General features: G+C 37.0%; 2 protein-coding genes across 3 annotated transcripts in view; both read right to left on the bottom strand.

The window, feature by feature from the left end:
* Positions 1-382: 382 nt before the first annotated feature.
* Positions 383-13,611, bottom strand: LOC107742108 (calmodulin). Its single transcript, XM_016554984.1, has 6 exons — positions 13,492-13,611; positions 8,265-8,295; positions 8,032-8,175; positions 1,708-1,814; positions 1,443-1,578; positions 383-829 (listed from the first exon to the last, which is right to left on the bottom strand). Exons 1-6 carry the CDS (start codon positions 13,492-13,494, stop codon positions 801-803), a joined length of 450 nt encoding a protein of 149 aa, XP_016410470.1. The 5' UTR covers positions 13,495-13,611; the 3' UTR covers positions 383-800.
* Positions 13,612-15,167: 1,556 nt separating this feature from the next.
* LOC107742107 (26S protease regulatory subunit 4-like) overlaps positions 15,168-20,178 on the bottom strand; it is a 6,987-nt gene continuing 1,976 nt past the window's right edge. For both annotated transcript variants that reach the window (XM_016554982.1, XM_016554983.1), the window contains exons 2-11: positions 19,471-19,524; positions 19,291-19,387; positions 19,089-19,213; positions 18,802-18,987; positions 17,327-17,455; positions 17,100-17,196; positions 16,771-16,960; positions 15,869-16,020; positions 15,629-15,783; positions 15,168-15,494 (exon numbers count right to left, since the gene is read on the bottom strand). In XM_016554982.1, the coding sequence (XP_016410468.1) occupies positions 15,360-15,494; positions 15,629-15,783; positions 15,869-16,020; positions 16,771-16,960; positions 17,100-17,196; positions 17,327-17,455; positions 18,802-18,987; positions 19,089-19,213; positions 19,291-19,387; positions 19,471-19,524 (1,320 nt within the window). In that variant the 3' untranslated portion in view covers positions 15,168-15,359. The remainder of the gene's footprint in view (positions 15,495-15,628; positions 15,784-15,868; positions 16,021-16,770; positions 16,961-17,099; positions 17,197-17,326; positions 17,456-18,801; positions 18,988-19,088; positions 19,214-19,290; positions 19,388-19,470; positions 19,525-20,178) is intronic.

Here is a 20,178-nt window from a genome sequence, read left to right as displayed (position 1 = left end):
CACTTTATTTGATGAAAATATTAAAACAGTAGCATGTACAACTTGGAATGAATGCAAACTGAAGAGTGGAGTGCAAACTCCCGCAGCAGAAGCGGTGCAGGGGAGAATTCACTGAAACAGAGGACAGAAAAGAGAAGGCTCAGCCACACTCCTCCAAACATCCCTCCATCATCTCCATCCTGGTGCGAGACGGCCGTCCAGAAAAAGAAAGTCATTAAAACAAAACTAAACAATAGGAAAAAAAAAAAAACAACTCATGCCAAACAGTTTCTACTTTTTGTTGTTTTTGAATTTTTTTCTTGTTTTGTTTTTGTCATTTCTTTCTTTCTACTTGTGGTTCCTCTTAAATTACAAAACCCCGCAATACAACACTTCAGTGGACTCAGCACGCTCTGATTGGCTGGAGAATGAGCTCCGGGCTCAAGCTGCATGCATGAAGAACAGAAAAAACGAGAGAACAAAAGGAAGATGGCCAGCCCAAACATTATCAAGAGCAGATGGAACTTAAGGAGTTCACCAAATGCTGTTTTTCTTCAGTTTGAAGGTAGTTACAGGTTATTTTTCTCGAATAACTGATGCTAGACTGATCTTTGGGGACAGGATCACTAACCATTTCATGCAGATATTTAACTTTTTCCATTATTTTCTGTGTGGACAGAAGGATACTTTATTTTAACATTCAATTATTTTTAACCAGAAACATTATGAATAAATAAACTTTTTTTTTTTCCAAGAGGTAAGTAAAACATTTGACTGATTTTTTCTTCTCTTCTAAGAGGGCGCGGCAGGAGGAGGCGGTTTCACTTTGCGGTCATCATCTGTACAAATTCTGAGAGGAGAGATGGAGAGAAAATGAGATTAGGCAGTTGCTTTTGGCCGAATGCCATGCTGTGCAGCCAGCTGCTAAATTGTTCAATGGTTTATACATTTTTTAATCAAGAGGTGAAGGCAGAATTCGCACGGTAATTAGCGTCCCATTTCCGAATGGCTTTCATATGCGTCTAATCAAGAGGCTCCGTTTTCAGCAAAACAAAAAGGGGCCTTTTACACATACACTCTGTACAAATATGGTGCATTCTGGGAAATGTGAGCCATTTTTGATGCAGATAAATTAATAGTAAAAGACACTATGGGTCATTCCAACATGGACATGAATAAAGTACCAGAGATGAGAATCTAATGGAATTTAAGACTCTGAACTGACCAATTCACTGAGTGAATGAATCATTAAGACTGATTCGAGTCTTTTTGAACATTTGTCAGAAAAATTGATTGATTCTGTTGTTTTTGTGTAAATATTTTTTTTCAATAATAATACTTACTACATCATCTTTATGTGATGTATTTGTTGAAGTAATATAGTTGAGTTACCAGATGGTGCCTTTGAGATAAAAAGACGACTAAATGGAGAAAAAGTGGGCACTGAAAAGTAAGCAACTTACCTTCATAGTTCACCTGACCATCACCATCTATGTCGGCTTCTCTGATCATCTCATCAACCTCTTCATCTGTCAGCTTCTCGCCGAGGTTTGTCATGACGTGACGCAACTCTGCAGCACTGATGTAGCCATTACCATCCTGAAGAGAAAAACTGAATGTCAGCCACAAAAAGGGCGGGAAAATCTCGGCATCACTGCTGTGACTCAATTTGGAGTCAATTTTGCCTGTAATAAACAGCCGAGTGAAGTAGTTACAGCTCAAGCATACCTTGTCAAATACCCGAAAAGCCTCGCGAATCTCTTCCTCGCTGTCTGTGTCCTTCATTTTCCTGGCCATCATCGTCAAGAACTCTGGGAAATCTATGGTTCCATTTCCTAAGAAAATGGGAAGTGAGATTTTCTTGAAAACAAAAGTATGGACAGAAACACTCACCTCTAGATACTCTCAAATAAACCAGTTCCACCTTAGATTAACAAAATAAAAAAATATATGACTTTACATCTCACAGTTGCGACATTACATCTTAAAATTGCGAGAAATAACCAACTTTAAATGAATATTTCTCATAAACGTGACCATTTCTTAAGATGTGGGTTTTTTTCTAATAATTACAACTTTAATTTAGACTTTATATCAAACTTGAAACTTTACCTCACCTTTTTATTTTCAACTCTAAGGCATAAAAGGTATTCATATTTAAGTTAAAGGGCCAGCTTTACAAAATAGGGCAAATTAGTGCAAGAACGCGCAAATCGCATAAAAGAGCCAATGGGAGTGGAAAGTTCTGCGGTTGATCTACTGACAATGCACAAATGAATACACACAAATGCAGTTGATCCGCTGAAATGCCACTCTCTCGTGTACACGCGTACGACAGTTAGCGGAAGCTAGAGATTACGGTTTATAAAAATTAAAATACAGATATTTTTCTTACACAAATGCATCGCTTCGCTTCAGAAGGCTTTCATTAACCCCTCAGAGCTGTGTGGAGCACTTTTTATGATGGATGAATGCACTTTTTTGGGTGCAATCAAATCCCATTTACTGCCATTATAAAGCTTGAAAGAACAAGGACATTTTTTTAATATAACTCCGATTGTATTCATCTGAAAGAAGAAAGTCATATACACCTAGGATGGCTTAAGGGTGAGTAAATCATGGGGTAATTTTCATTTTTGGATGACCTGTCTAGCTCACCCAAAAAATGAAAATTCTGTCATTAATTACTCACCCTCATGTCGTTCCAAACCTGTAAGACCTTCGTTCATCTTCGGAACACAAATTAAGATATTTTTTGATGAATTCTGAGAGCTCCCTGACCCTCCCATAGACAGCAAGGGTCCTAGCATGATGAAGGCTCAGAAACGTAGCAAGGACATCGTTAAAATAATCCATGTGACATCAGTGGTTCAACCGTAATTTCATGAAGCTACGAGATTACTTTTTGTGCGCAAAGAAAACAAAAATAACGACTTTATTCAACAATTCATCTCCTCCGTGTCACCCTATAGCGCCAATTTTGGAGAGTATCACATACGTAAACGATGTATGCAACGTATGTACACGGATACGTTTTTACGTTCAGATCAAAGCGTAAAAAAGTTCAGTGGATACTCTCGAGTAATTAATGACAGAATTTTAATTTTTTGGTGAACTATCCCTTTTAAGATATGCTTTTGCTATTTTTTGGGGGGTGTTAATTGCAAAAATACCAGTAAATTGATGCAAACCTTAGTAAAAACCCTAGTCACCTTGCATGATTAATTTTAATCTCCTCCCATAAATTTGGCGCCTGAAAGGGAAACTCCAACTAATGCACCTTTTCATTACCATTTTCCCCCTACATTAGTAAATCTGGCCCAAAGTCTACTAAAATTGTAGCAAAAGATCTTCATGTTTTGTGCGATGACACCTCCACCCCATCTCAGGGTCATCCGCCAGGGAAGCTCTCCAAGCGTAAACCGCTGTCGTCCCCAGGACATTCACAGTTTACCAATGAGCCATCAAAGGGAAGAGGTGGGGATTCGCTAAGAGAGATCATGTGACTCACTCTGGATTAGCAGGGGATGATAGTCCTCGAGGGACAGCTGTGAAAAATAAAAGCCGAGAGGGTGACTATGATATAAGAGACACGGCTAGATCCCTACAGCTGGCACAGACAGACTAGCCGCAGCTGACCATAAAAGAGCTAAACCACGTTTAACATTCTCTGAGGTCAGAAATAGGTCAAGCGTGCAGTAATAAAGACCAGGCTGGATTACCAACTGGATGTGTGGAGCCACTGGTCTAGGATTAGCCAGCATAAAAGGGACATTGAGCTTTGACTCTGGGTTGAAAGCTACGGTCCTATGGGTTGGAGCAGATGGTGATTTAATGGTGTGCGGTGTAATATAGTAAGACAACCTGAGAGTAAAACTCCTATTCAATGATCAACGAGCCACATTCCTAACATGGCAGATAAAAATGCAAGACCTTTGATCACTACAGGATGTTGAGTCATATTAGCGCAGTCTTTCATAGGTACCTAAGGGAAACGCAATGCATTACTAGAAGGACCACTCAGCAACACACAATTGTGCTGAAATCAGCCATTTCCAGGTCACTTCCAGTGTCGATTCTCAAAATAAGTTCTTCCCCAGTTTCCCGGCAACTAAATTCGATAAGTGTGTGGGAACGAGATGACGAATGCAAAGAGTGGATTATGCAATTACTTTTATTTTACACTACTCGCATTATTGCCGTCTGACCTAGATAGACCCACAGGGCTATCGATTCGCTGATCGAAGAAAACCGACAGAACGGCTCGCAATCTGACAGGCTTCAGGAGTCTAGCGGCCTCCCGATCCTCCCACACCATCTTGGCTTGTGGTGCAGCTGTCTGTCTGTCTGAGGCGTCTGTGACAGGAGGCTGATTGGAGAATTTTCTGGTGTCACTCTTTGCTGAGAGTGCTGAGCGAGTGGATCGTCGCACCATTGGACGCTATGTCACAGCAACGAGATTAAATGGTCTCACAGACAGGCTGTACTTACTCCAATGACAGGCGTGTGAAAAAAAAAAAAACTGAAAACTCGTCTTTTCAACAGCATCTATAAATTAAAAGGGTCGGGTGTTATTTTTCACAAGACTTGCTATGCCAGTTTAATATGCTGAGACAACTGGTTAAATGACAAAGAAACATTGTGCATAAGAAAAATTTAAATTGTTTTACAAATAGAGTTTAAAACATGTCATGCCTTCGAAAAACATTTTCAAGAAAACTTTTAGTCTAATGACTCAAATCTACATTTCATGAAATGTCATGTGGCGTAACCAAGTAACAACAAGTCCTCCTTTTATTTCCAAATGTACTTATTATTTTTTTTTTAAAGTTTGGTTATGTAAAATTCTCTCACATACCATAAATTATTAATTCATACATAAAAAGGTTTTGTGGTGTCGCACCGCATGACACAACATTTTTCAACCTAAACCAACCTTGCCTTGATATAAATGGGTCAAATTATCTGGAGATTTATAGACTTTGACGGTTCAATACGCACCTCTGTTTTTAACCACTGTTTTCGGTTCGGTTCGGTTCTGATAGCTTGGCACATCAGAGTGTTGTTTTGCAACAAATTAACAACAAAATACTTGTGTAAACCTCTGCACACTGGAAAATCATGGATTATTATATCTCTGCTTAACATTTCTTTTGAGAGAGGTATTATTTTTTTTCTAATTGGTACCCAAAATAGGATGGACTGGCAAGGGCGCCCTCGCGCAGAAAATCCACATATGCATCACAGAAGTAAGTAACACTTATGACGTTCCAGGAAATCCCTAATATGAATAAAGACATCGCTATCGCTGTAACTTAATAAAAACAAGTTATAACGTTAAACATTTTGAATGATGAAATGTAAGGACAATAAACACTCGCCTGCGACAATATATGGTTTATTTGTGTTCTTCAAGCCATCTCGGGTATTTTCATAATGATTAAGTATATTTGTAAGCTATTTCTAATCGACATAGCCTTTATTACAGTATAGAATATATTTTCTGCCTCATTCTGTGATAAGAAGTCACATTAGATCACAAAAGGAAGTTATTTCAAACACTCGACTGATGTTGTGTAGTAAAAACAAGTTATAATGTTCTCTTTTGTTGGACAACAGGTTTAGAAAGGCTTATCAATGCATGTCATTACAAGGGAAGACGCTCGGTGTGTGTTTTTCAAATATAAGCGGGGAGGCATTTCCTCATCTCAGCACGTGAACTCACGGACACACACACACAGATTCTGAGAGAAATAAAACACACGGATATTATTTAAACGCAAAACCGAAAAAAAATGCAATTCACAAGCGCGTATTGAACCGTGGATGTCGTACCGAACGGTTCGATGTTATATTGAGAATTGTGACATCCCTAATAGATAGATAGATATTAATAAGCCGTTTTATTGATACATTTATTTTCTAAGAAATAATAATGGAAGATCTTGGACCTAACTACATAAGGTTTTCTTCATTATGATATCAGTTGCATCACCCTGAGAATTTTTTTAATTGATGCCGCTTTGTAAATTGCATTTATAGTCGTATCTTTAAATAAATCAAGAGTCACTGACCCAATTATAAATAAACCATTCGTAGACTGATTTCCTGAACAAACATTCTCTGTTTGTCTGAGCAATCTGACACAACAAACACCAACACTAGTTCAACCCATAGTATGAGTTTGTGAAGAGTGTCCTTTAAGATATTTTGTTCAAATTTCGAAAGAAACCAGTGATCAATTTCATTCAACTGTGATTTATTGGTACTTTCAAAGCCACTCACCATCAGCGTCCACCTCATTGATCATGTCCTGCAGCTCTGCCTCCGTGGGGTTCTGACCCAGCGACCGCATCACTGTGCCCAGCTCTTTGGTCGTGATGGTGCCGTCACCATCCTTGTCGAATAAGGAGAAAGCCTCCTTGAACTCTGAGATAAGGAAAGAGCGGTAGCTTTATTTAGTGTCTGTTTCAAAATACACAAATCAAAGTGATTTGATTACATGCATGCACTCTCACCTGCAATCTGCTCCTCTGTTAACTGGTCGGCCTAGAAATCAAAAAGAAAAGAAATGCTGGTTACTAATTAGAGACAGGCAAAAAAAACATTTCTGTTTTAGTATTTAAAAAATAATGTAATGCATCTCAATACACCAAGAAGAGTCTGATCATTTGCCATTTAAAAAAAAAACAACAACAACAAAAAAAGACACTGATAATGCGACACTTGTAGCATGAAGTATACTCTTAAAAAGGTTCTTTATTGGCATCTGTGGTTCCATTGAGAACTTTTAAGAACTATGGAACCTTTCCATTAAGATTCTTTAAAGTGGAAAAGGAAAAAGGCTTCACACTAAGAAAAAATTGTTCTTTTTAGGAACTGGTCACTGAAAGGTTCTTAGGAGAACCCGAAATGGTTCTGCCATTGAAGGTTTTCAGAACCATTATTGGTTCCCAAAAGAACATTTCAGTGAGCAGTTCTTAAAAGAACCATTTCAATAACTCGAAGAAACTTTTTCCACTATAAAGAACCTTCTGTGGATCTGAAAGGTTCTACACCCTTACAAATAAAGGTTCCAACAGGGGGGTTTTGCAGCGATGCCATAGAAGAACCATTTTTGGTTCCTCAAAGAACATTTCAATGAACAGTTATTAAAAGAAAAAAATCTAAAGAACCTTTTATGCATCGGAAAGGTACTATGGGTGTTAAAGGTTCTTCATGGAACCATCAATGCCAATAAAGAACCTTTATTTTTAAGCGTAAACATTTTCTGTTTAAACTTCATGTGACATCCAAACTGTATGAACTTTAGTTCATACAGTGGCATCAGATTACAGGACACTGAAGTAAAAACAAGTTATAATGTTCTCTTTTGTTGGACAACAGGTTTAGAAAGGCTTATCAATGCATGTCATTACAAGGGAAGACGCTCGGTGTGTGTTTTTCAAATATAAGCGGGGAGGCATTTCCTCATCTCAGCACGTGAACTCACGGACACACACACACAGATTCTGAGAGAAATAAAACACACGGATATTATTTAAACGCAAAACCGAAAAAAAATGCAATTCACAAGCGCGTATTGAACCGTGGATGTCGTACCGAACGGTTCGATGTTATATTGAGAATTGTGACATCCCTAATAGATAGATAGATATTAATAAGCCGTTTTATTGATACATTTATTTTCTAAGAAATAATAATGGAAGATCTTGGACCTAACTACATAAGGTTTTCTTCATTATGATATCAGTTGCATCACCCTGAGAATTTTTTTAATTGATGCCGCTTTGTAAATTGCATTTATAGTCGTATCTTTAAATAAATCAAGAGTCACTGACCCAATTATAAATAAACCATTCGTAGACTGATTTCCTGAACAAACATTCTCTGTTTGTCTGAGCAATCTGACACAACAAACACCAACACTAGTTCAACCCATAGTATGAGTTTGTGAAGAGTGTCCTTTAAGATATTTTGTTCAAATTTCGAAAGAAACCAGTGATCAATTTCATTCAACTGTGATTTATTGGTACTTTCAAAGCCACTCACCATCAGCGTCCACCTCATTGATCATGTCCTGCAGCTCTGCCTCCGTGGGGTTCTGACCCAGCGACCGCATCACTGTGCCCAGCTCTTTGGTCGTGATGGTGCCGTCACCATCCTTGTCGAATAAGGAGAAAGCCTCCTTGAACTCTGAGATAAGAAAAGAGCGGTAGCTTTATTTAGTGTCTGTTTCAAAATACACAAATCAAAGTGATCTGATTACATGCATGCACTCTCACCTGCAATCTGCTCCTCTGTTAACTGGTCGGCCTAGAAATCAAAAAGAAAAGAAATGCTGGTTACTAATTAGAGACAGGCAAAAAAAACATTTCTGTTTTAGTATTTAAAAAATAATGTAATGCATCTCAATACACCAAGAAGAGTCTGATCATTTGCCATTTAAAAAAAAAACAACAACAACAAAAAAAGACACTGATAATGCGACACTTGTAGCATGAAGTATACTCTTAAAAAGGTTCTTTATTGGCATCTGTGGTTCCATTGAGAACTTTTAAGAACTATGGAACCTTTCCATTAAGATTCTTTAAAGTGGAAAAGGAAAAAGGCTTCACACTAAGAAAAAATGGTTCTTTTTAGGAACTGGTCACTGAAAGGTTCTTAGGAGAACCCGAAATGGTTCTGCCATTGAAGGTTTTCAGAACCATTATTGGTTCCCAAAAGAACATTTCAGTGAGCAGTTCTTAAAAGAACCATTTCAATAACTCGAAGAAACTTTTTCCACTATAAAGAACCTTCTGTGGATCTGAAAGGTTCTACACCCTTACAAATAAAGGTTCCAACAGGGGGGTTTTGCAGCGATGCCATAGAAGAACCATTTTTGGTTCCTCAAAGAACATTTCAATGAACAGTTATTAAAAGAAAAAAATCTAAAGAACCTTTTATGCATCGGAAAGGTACTATGGGTGTTAAAGGTTCTTCATGGAACCATCAATGCCAATAAAGAACCTTTATTTTTAAGCGTAAACATTTTCTGTTTAAACTTCATGTGACATCCAAACTGTATGAACTTTAGTTCATACAGTGGCATCAGATTACAGGACACTGACCAACAACAAACCAGGCCTTTGGTTAACAGCGAGGAGAGAAAAGCTTGTTGTATGAGTCTCAAGAGCTTGCTCTAAGTGGATGAGAGCTGCTAGGAAAACAAATAGCCCACATTATGAAGGGGAGGAGTGGGGCTAATGGGCCAAAGACAGAGGAACACACAACCATCTCTTCAATCACACTAATTATTCTACTTCCTTTCTGCATTAAGCAGCCATACTCACATGAAATGACATAACAAGCAGCTGAGATCATCGACTTAAGAGCCTTTCTAATGCACACGCACTGGATCCAATAGTTCCAGCAGTTGAGTCACTGGCAGATATAATGAAGAAAGAGCACTGGTTTGTTGGATAAGTGGGTCTTCCTGCTGCCAGCTGTACGGCTCATTTTATTCCTCATTCATGCCCATGTGCCCAGTACCCAGGCAACCCCCATCACCCCCTCCCAAAGCTCATCCTGGCCCTGGGGGATGGGCCGCTGCAGCAGAGGAACAGACGCAGCTGCTCTGGGACTCCCTGACATCCAGCGTGAGCCGCGGAAGACTGTCTGAATCGCTTCTCTTTTATAATGGCCAATAAATGGAAAGTAGTGGTTGTAGGTCGATAAAGATATCACAAACACGCACATTTAAGCAGGTGCTCTGAGACCCGACAATTCCCGAAATGTTCAACAACATGCTGCTTTTCCTAAACCTGTTCATCGTAAATCAGACCTACAGTTAATAGGCAGTTAGGAGTGGAACTGATAATACTTTCTAGTAGTTGCCAGTGCAGTTGTCTTGATGTATATATATATGCATACATACTGATATATCGACCAGGCCAATGTTCTGCAAATATTTGGCTGTTTTATCAGTTGTGCCATAGCTACGTGCTAATTCCCTTCTCAAACCACAATTCATACTCAAACATTTTTCATAATTATCAGTTTGTCAAAATTGTTGTCTGTAATTTTCGTACATATACATGTATAATTATATACAATGTTTATTCCAATATTAAATTTAAATATATCGCCATACAATTTAGCGACAATTACATTTCATTTCTCATAATTTTCAGTTTGTCAAAATTGTTGTATATAATTTCTGTACCTATACATAAATAACTGCATACATACAATGTTTATTTCGATATTAAATTTAAATATTATATACCCACACAATTTAGTGACTATTACACATTTTTCATACATTTCTCATAAGTTGATGTCAAAATAGGTTTCTGTAATTTTCATACATATACATATATTAATAATTTTATATTTTTTTATTTCAATATTACATTTAAATATTATATACACACCCAATTTTTTTTTTTAATTAACATTTAATTTAATTTTTCATACACTTTTTTCAGTTGTGTCATAATTGTTGTCTGTAAATTTCCCAGACTTACAATTGTATTAAATATCATACACACACACACAATTTAGTGACAATTACACTTCATTTTTCATCATTTTCAGTTTGTCAAAATTGTTCTGTAATTTTTACACATTTACATATATTTATAACTTTATAAATTGTTTATTGCAATAATAAATTATGTACTACACATTACGTACACATATAATTTAGTGACAATTCAATATTTAATTTTTCATCATTTTCAATTTATGTCAACATTTTCTGTAATTTTAGTAAAAGAATGAGGCCAAGTTGGCTCTATGTAAAATAAATATTGGAAATCGTACTGGTCTCACAGTTGTAAAACATAGGCTAATTAAACAATTTCAGCATCAAATTAATAATGACTGCTAATTAAAAATGACCCAATTATTACTGCACCTCTAATAGCAACATATTGAGCATTTACAGAAAATCTGACCATAAAATCAAGAAGTAAACCAAACGGAGTGAAATTTGAACTGCTCCTCCTCTATTTTCTATATCGCACACCTGAATACTAAAAGATCTCTTCAACTCCTACAGAAACCGCATGACCGAATCACTCCAGCTGTACTTACTGTGCAGTGAGACTACTGTCACCCATCTGCATTGAGATGTGTTCATCTGAAGCGCTGTTCTACCGCTTATTAAAAATGTTCAGGCTAATGAATGTAGGTCAGTATACACACACTACAGCATAATCCTCAAGAGTCCCAACACATAAAGCATGAGTTTCAGGGAACATTACATCATAACTTCACCCAGGACAGCTGTCTCCTGCCAGATGCTGTTCCTCACTATTAGAAGAACACACACCAACCCAATACAGAGATCAAACCAATGACAATAAACCAAACTCATATCTACTGCCAGTCCAGAAACATTAAACCATACGCACAAGAGCCCAGAGGAAAATGTTATTGCTCAGAGTTCGCTCTTTCACAGTTTAGAAGACTAACGGAGCTCTCACTTAGATTTTTCTTGGAGAAGAAATACAAATGGACACAATTGACACAACTGTTGACATACAGTGCAAGTATAAAGCTATAAAATAAACACAAACAGCATAGCTCAGATAACATCTTAGATCTTGGAAGAATTTAATGAGAAACTTTCAATGTTCAATTCAATGACATTTGCCATTTCTGTGTAATTCATTATGAAATTTACCAGCAATTTCCGAGTGAAAATTGTTTCAACACAATTTTTTTGGGTCTAGACGACAAAGACACACGAGTAAAAAAATCTCCTTGCTGCTTCACTGAAAAAAATTATTTATTGAATTTACTAATTTTTTTTTAAGGTAAGTAAGTGGTTGCAATCGATTTATTTTAGCTACATTTAAATAAACAAATTTAGTTGGCTAACTTTAAACATATATCTTTTTTTTTTAAATGTAGCTAAAATAAATCGTTTGCAAACACTAACCTTAAAAATTTAGTATCATTTTTTTTCAGTGTTAAGAGAAACAACTGAGATATTAAAGATACATAACTAATGATTTCCGGTTCCTGCAGGGAAGCTAAAAAAAACCTCCAACAGATTTTGGTTTACTAGGATGGACCACAACTACATCACACACACGAAATGCCGAACAACACCTCTCAGATTCAACAAACAAAAAAAGGCCAGACAACAGACATTTCACAACGACACACCTTTTATTTGCATAAGCTACAGTGACTACAGACAAATACAGGAAACTGGGCGCCCATTACCATAAGCCTACACCCTTTCAGTCCACGCAACATTGTGGTTTGGTTAAAATATAACTGCCTGTCATTAGTGAGGCCTTTAAATGTGTGTAAAGTGGTTTTAGATGGGAAACACTGGCCCTGCTGGTGTAAAATTCAGTCTTTGGAGAGGGTTTAAAGGGAGGTAGATGATGCAACAGACGCTTGTGGAGCCATATATATATATATATATATATATATATATAGCTAAACAAAGCTGCATTGTATTACATAATAATAATAATAATAATAATAATAAAAACAATTAATGCTGCTCCATGTTTAAGGATATTAATAACTACTGCTGATTTTTATTTTTATTTTTACTCACTTAATTGCTCATTTTGTTCAGTTTATTGCCAGAGATTAATTAATTATCCAGAAGAGGTCTGTGGAACCTCATTATTAGATTATTAATAGCACAAAAACACCAAAGCTAATTTAGGGGCTATGTTTATGTTTGTGTGTATTAGAATAGGATTCTGTGGTTTGGAGCATCTTTTATTAAATCCAGCACAAACAAAATATGGATCATTAAACACAAAAGACTGATCATTTTTCTGGAGAGAAAAATATCTCAAATCCATACAGATTATATATATATTTAGTGAGGCCTTTAAATGTGTGTAAAGTGGTTTTAGATGGGAAACACTGGCCCTGCTGGTGTAAAATTCAGTCTTTGGAGAGGGTTTAAAGCCACATCCTCTACCTCCTCATCTCAGACACATCTACAGTCATCTTCTTCATGTCCCATCCATCATATTTCACGAATATTAGCATAAACATCCTTGTCATGCCAACCTACTGACCCTCTACACCCCAGATATTGGCATAAGCAGTCTGTCTAATTAAAATATATATAAAATATCACAAGTACAGGTTTCAGTGTGATGTCATGTTGATCTAAATTATTATTTTTTTCATCATGTAGTAAGATATAAAGAAAAAATAATAACATATGGGATGTATTCCACATCATTTGATGTGTGTAACCCGTATGTAAGATAAAGGATGTAAGAATTGCGCAGTTGTAGATTCAGGCTTCACTCTGACTGTTGCATCGCTGAACTACAGCAGGTAACTAAATAAAGCGTAATGTTTTAAAATATGCGTATCGTTGAAGTAAATTATCTCGATAAGTTAACGTACAACTGTAACGCTTATATTAAAAGCATATTTCTTATTCAACTAGGCTAATTTGATGCGAACGGACTTGTTGAGATTCTGTCTGGCCGAGTAATGCGTTAATAGTATATGAAATAAATGATTACGTACCATGATTGTGAGGAATAAAGCGTGATAATCTCCAGACTAGGCTAATCGCAGGTCTCTCCGGGACGAGCGTACACTGGAGCGGCTCTGGCTGTGGACTCGGCGAGAAGCGCACATGTATTCATCCGCCGCTCACTTCCTGACTCAGCGCGTGCGGAGCGGCCCTCAGCCAATCAGACGCGCCGTTAGAGCGCAGGCAGACCGAAGCACACCGATGCAGTAAACAGTGGGTATGTCTTTCTGAAATATTTCAGCATTAAGATGATGGATTAATACAAGTCTGTGCCAAACAATACATCTTTGCACAATATTAGCATGTCCTGGACCCTGGTTTAGAGAATGTGAAGATGTGAATAACTGTTGATGAATTGCCACTCAAACATACGGATTGACTGATTGCTCATTTTGTGATTTTTGTGTCATAGATGCATTAATTATGCATTGTCCAGTCTGAGGCACCTAATTAATGCAGTCTATTTATACACATAATTTTGTAACCCAGAAGAGGAACAGTAATTTCCCACTGAAAAATGTTTTTGGGGCATTTTCATATATATTAATTAATTATCCAGAAGAGGTCTGTGGAACCTCATTATTAGATTATTAATAGCACAAAAACACCAAAGCTAATTTAGGGGCTATGTTTATGTTTGTGTGTATTAGAATAGGATTCTGTGGTTTGGAGCATCTTTTATTAAATCCAGCACAAACAAAATATGGATCATTAAACACAAAAGACTGATCATTTTTCTGGAGAGAAAAATATCTCAAATCCATACAGATTATATATATATACTGTATATAAACATATATCTACATGACTCTCAGATTTTTAGAAGTTTTTTAAATGTTTTTGAAAGAAGTTTCTTCTGCTCACCAAGGCTGCATTCAATTGATGGAGAAAAAAAAATACACAAAAAAAATAGTAATATTGTAAAAATATTATTACAATAACTCCAGTCTTTGTTGATTCTAATATTCTAATATGCTGCTCGAGAAACATTTCTTATTATCATCCATATTGAAAACATTGTGGAAACTGTGAATTCAAAAGTTTGGCTTAAGTAAGATTAATACTTAAAAACATTTTTTATTGAACAAGGACACATTAAATTGATCAAAAATGACTTTTGTTAGTCAATGCCATTATTAGAACGCATTTGATGAAAAAAAAAAAAAGTAATATTGTAAAATATTATTACAATAACGCCAGTCTTTGGTGATTCTAATATTCTAATATGCTGCTCGAGAAACATTTCTTATTATCATCTATATTGAAAACATTGTGGAAACTGTGAATACGCTATAAAAGTTTGGCTTAAGTAAGATTAATACTTAAAAAAAAATGTATTGAACAAGGACACATTAAATTGATCAAAAGTGACTAAAACAGATTTCTAGTTCATATAAATGCTGCTCTTTTCAACTTTTTATTCATCAAAAAAATCATGGGGAAAAAAATGAGCACCAATAATAATTGATAGCAAATCAGCATATTAGAATGATTCCTGAAGGATCATGTGACACTGAAGACTGGAGCAATGATGCTGAATATTCAGCTTTGATCACAGGAATAAGTTACATTTTAAAACATATTAAGATACAAAAACATTTATTTTAACATTGCATTAATATTTCACAATATTACTGTTTTTACTGCATTTCCGATCAAAAAAATGCAAAATATATCACCTTCTGAGGGCTGTAAAAAAAGAAACAAACCAATTAAATACCTCTGATCCAGCTGTGGTATTTATTTTCTGACCTCAATAACAAAACAACGAATTGGCAGACAAAAACATGCGTAAATTTAAGCCAAATGTGTACTCAAGAGTGAGCGCTGCACTCACATATAAACAGAAATGAAAAGATTAGAGATAGAGGCCTTCAGGGGTGCCCTCCTGCTTCTTATACAAAACATTTTCTTTAGACTTCTTGAAGTCCTCGTTGGTGACCTTCATCCTGCGTTCTCTGAGGGCCATGAGGCCTGCTTCTGTACAGATGGCCTGAAGAGACAAGAAGTCAAGAGTTAAGATATATAGATATATATATGAGATATATGAAAAAAAACTAAATCAACACAAGAGGGCAGCAGAGATTTTCTGCAACACTTTCAAATGAACGGAATCCATTAACATACCTTAATATCAGCTCCTGAAAGGTCATCTTTAGCCAGGATGAGGTCGTCCAAGATCACATCCGCAGCCACAGTCATTCTGCTGGTGTGGATATGGAAGATCCTTCTCTTGGTTTTCTCATCTGGTAATGGGAACTCAATCTTACGGTCGATGCGACCTGCAGAGAGAAAATGCCTTGAGGGTTCATCTAAAATGCACATAACCTCTGAACATCACAGCACGAGTCTGCAGTAGTATCTCACCCGGTCTAATAAGAGCAGGGTCAAGGGTCTCTATTCTGTTGGTAGCCATAATGACCTTAACATCTCCACGCGAATCAAAGCCATCCAGCTGATTAAGGAGCTCCAACATGGTTCTCTGAATTTCACGCTCACCTCCTGAGTTGGAGTCGTATCTGCAAAGAGGTAATCAGGGTATATGATTAAAGGAATAGTTCACCCAAAAATGAAAATCTGCTCAAAGTTTACTCAAGCCATCAATGAGTTTTTTTTCTTCAGGCCTTAGGCCATCCAAGATGTAGACGAGTTTGTTTCTTCATCAAAACAGATTTCGGAGAAATTTATCCTTCATCCTATCTCTTGCTCACCAATGGATCCTCTGCAGTGAATGGGTGCCGTCAGAATAAGAGTCCAAACAGCTGATAAAAACATCACAATAATCCAAAACACGACTAAATTTTCGCTTCTGGCCAAAATGTACAGTAAATCAAGAATCCGCAAAAATGCTTCCTCTAGTGAAACAGTCCATCCTCTGTTGTGGACTGTTTTCACTTGCAAACGGTGCTTTATCTGTGCATATTTCTCTCCTGATTCAGACAGGCCTTGTATTTTAACCAGAAGCTATGGTTTGAAGTCTTAATGATGGATTGTTTTCTTTCAAACATGCATCTTTTGGCTTCACAAGATGTTACCTCCTGGACTGAAGTGGTGTGGATTATTTTGTTGTTTTTATCAGCTGTTTGGACTCTCATTCTGACGGCACCCATTCACTGCAGAGGATCCATTGGTGAGTAAGTGATGTAATGCTACATTTCTCCAAATCTGTTTTGATGAAGAAACAAACTCATCTACATCTTGGATGGCCTAAGGGTGTATACATTTTTTGGTGAAATATCCCTTTAAAAAGCAAAAACGCTTTGCTCTACCTCTTAGTTCCAATGGCGTCAATCTCATCGATGAAGACGATAGAAGGAGCATGTTCCTCTGCCACCCTGAAGAGCTCACGTACTAGTTTAGGGCCGTCGCCGAGATACTTCTGAATCAGCTCTGAACCAACAACCCGCAAAAAAGTTGCAGACGTCTGATTGGCCACTGCCTTGGCAAGGAGGGTTTTACCTAACATTCGGGGAAAATATATGATAGATCAAGATTTGTGATGTCACCCTTATTTCTGTCTGTGAAATGTCATCAAAATATGTTTTGGTAATTAAATGATCTTTGATGAATGAAACAAACCGAGGGGTGTTGGACTGACCTGTTCCAGGGGGGCCGTAGAGAATGACCCCTTTGGGAGGCTTGATCCCCATTTCCTCATAATACTCTGGATGGGTCAGCGGCAGCTCCACGGACTCCTACAGGTCACAACATGATTTAAGAAGCATAGATTCATTTTTACCTGATTGTTTTCAAAATTACAAAATTAAATAATCAGCTTAGATCATTTTTGCCAGGCGAAACAGTAAAGATTTGTTTTTCTCTTGCCTTAATTTCTTGTATCTGACCGTCCAGTCCACCGATATCAGCGTATGTCTCTTGTGGAGCCTTTTCTACCTTCATGACGGTAACAAGAGGGTCTGTGTCATCCATCAAAACCCCTATGACTGCATGGACCTAGAAACAACAAGTTATTCAATCATTTAATAGGCAAATCTACAAATGTTCAGGATCCAGAATTAGCCTTCATTACAGCAGCATTCAAATACAAAAGGTTGCAGAGAGGATATATCTTAAAGGGATAGGTTTTTGTCATCATTTACTCACCGTTTACCAAACCCAAAAGACTTCTTCAAATCTTCAAAGCACGAATTAGATATTTTATTAAGATATTTTTAATGAAACCTGAGAGGTTTTGGTCCCTCCACTGAAAGACCAGGTAACCAAAACTTAAAAGACCCAATAAGGTTATAAATGCATCATAAAATGAATCCATATGAATCCGCGATTATACGCGATGGGCTCAGATTGGTCAGCTGGCCCAGTGTGCTGTGATTGGCTAAACCGCCTCTAGTGCGTGTCTAAACGTCACGCCCCTCACCTCAGCGGCATGTGCTCCGGTTGTATTGTAAACAATGGCGTCGTCAATATTGCTTATCAATTTGAGCCCGATTGAGACGCAGAGAATATTAGTGAAGAGGATCGCGCAGAACCTGTGCAAGCACTGCTCTTAATGGTATGTTTGTTTGTTGTTGTCTCATACTTTTAGATACGCTGTTATTTGTAAATGCTACTGCTAATGTTATCTTTTAATATACAGTTTTATCCTGATTAAAGCTTTAATACAGTACAGCAACTGCACGCGCGTCCATGTTTAACGCTTCTCATAGCTATGTGAAAAATATCTGTCTGTCTATACACAAAGTGTATAATTTGAACACAGTTTATTGGCAGCTGACGAGCTGATGATCTGAATGAGAGAGAGAGAGATGCAGAGCAGGGGGACGCGAGGAACAGTATTAAGAACCGCTGCTTTAGAACATTGATTTTGAAACTTGTGAATCCATTAGAATCGTTAGAAGACAGAATCGCGATTCATATATGAATAGATCTTTTCGTGCACCCTTAGTTTTGACGGCATGGCAACAGCTCCTCTTCTTTTCTAAAGCAGCGCAACATGGCCCCGCCCACTTTGTTGCATGTTCCCGGGGGCGGGGTTTATCAGGGTTTGTGATGTCACAAACCCGGGAAGTAACTCGTTGTAGTCCCTACGAGCCGTTTTTGTAGGCATTAAACTGCTATAATTTTAAAAGACAATATCTCCATTTGCATTGAACTTTCAGCGTCGTAACTTTGCAGATTACATTACACACTAACTAACGTTAAAAAAAGTGCAATCGCAATCAACCACCCCTTTCAAATCCCTTTCATCTTAATTTTCATTTTTGAGTGAACTATACCTTTAAGTTTGACAAATTCATTCTATTTCCATTAAATCCTGACTGGTTTGGTGGATATTGTACCTTGTGGTTGAGTAAAACAGAGCAGCCGGGCTCCAGCAGATCTTTGCCGACAAATGACAGAATGCTGACATAGTGCTCCGAGCCAACAGATGTGGAGACGATGACATGATTGTCATCAATGATCTCCTCCAGGGTCCCCACAGACATAGGAGTTCCCCTGAGGTCATCGACTTTTGACCTCTCCTCCTAATAAAAGCAAAAAAAAAAAAACATAACCATCAGCACAGACAACAAACAAAAAGGAGAGCGAGAGAGAAGATAGATGGATGGATGGATGGATGGTGCACCTCCTGTTTCTCCTCTAGAGGTTTCATCTGCTCCTGGTTCCTGATGAACTCCTCTTCCATCAGCAGGTAATCTTTAATTCTCTCCTGCTTCAGGAGCTTCAGCCTGCACTGTGTGTGAGGGATGACTATATGAAAAGAGAATCTGACATTAACTGAAAATCTGACGTAAAACACAGAGGAGTTCAAAAGTCACTTCTTGTACCTAAAGGCAGTTTGCTAGCAGCATCAGGGCCCTTGGACTTCCTCTTCCTCTTGCCCACTCTAGTTGGAATGGGTGGTTCATATTTCTTTTTCTTGTCCTGTTATGATGACAGATTGAATCATTAAATAAGGACAAACCTCTGGCTGATGCTATTTTAAAATATCAGGTATTTTTGGTCACCTTGTCATCTTTCTTTCCACCTCCAGGTCCATGTCCTCCGCTTTGACTCTGGCCCTGTGTTGAGAAAGATTCATGTCTAATGTTCATAATATACAGTGATATATAGTCTAGTATTTAATTACAGCTTTAAATTTGTTTTTGTTTTTTTTGTACATTAGAATTTGTCCTGTTTAATTGTATTTTTTTCTGAGGAAAAAAAAGACTATCACACATTTTTACCATGATTTACAGAAAAAATGTCATTTAGTGTAACATATACACAAAAAAGGCAGATATACAACAAGAATCATTAGATGGCATTACAAGGATTGCAGTGCAGCCCCAAAATACTAATTCATTGTCATTTTAAATCTTTTCTACTATTCTTCAAACTACTAGGTTCTACCCATTTGTCAACAAGAAGCTTTTAATCATTTAAAATGTGATTAAATTTAGTATGATCACTTTTTCCTTTATATATTTTAATAAGTACAGGTCAGAATACGCATGTTGTTTCATTTTTACAAAAATATATCTGAATGACGATGGAATGTTATTTCTTCCATATTTTGACATTTTATTTTCACAAAAGTAAAACATTAAAGTACACACTTTATTTGCATTTAATATGCTTTCTTTGTATATAAAATCACTTTTGTAAACTTGATGCAGACACCAATGGGATTATATAATATATATCCCATTATATATATATATATATATATATAT

Source organism: Sinocyclocheilus rhinocerous, unplaced genomic scaffold (assembly GCF_001515625.1).
Source record: "Sinocyclocheilus rhinocerous isolate Xijiao unplaced genomic scaffold, SAMN03320098_v1.1 scaffold16, whole genome shotgun sequence".
Lineage (NCBI taxonomy): Eukaryota > Metazoa > Chordata > Actinopteri > Cypriniformes > Cyprinidae > Sinocyclocheilus > Sinocyclocheilus rhinocerous.
The sequence above is the reverse complement of the archived record's forward strand: the minus strand, read 5'-3'. Positions and strand labels throughout refer to the sequence as shown.

Bases quoted from the DNA above. Each gene is read 5' to 3' on its own strand.
- LOC107742108 (XM_016554984.1), bottom strand. The intron at 1,815-8,031 runs GTGAGTGGCTTT...CCATTTTCTTAG, and splicing joins CAATGAGGTGGACGCTGATG to GAAATGGAACCATAGATTTC. The intron at 1,579-1,707 runs GTATGCTTGAGC...TTTTCTCTTCAG, and splicing joins CTTTTCGGGTATTTGACAAG to GATGGTAATGGCTACATCAG.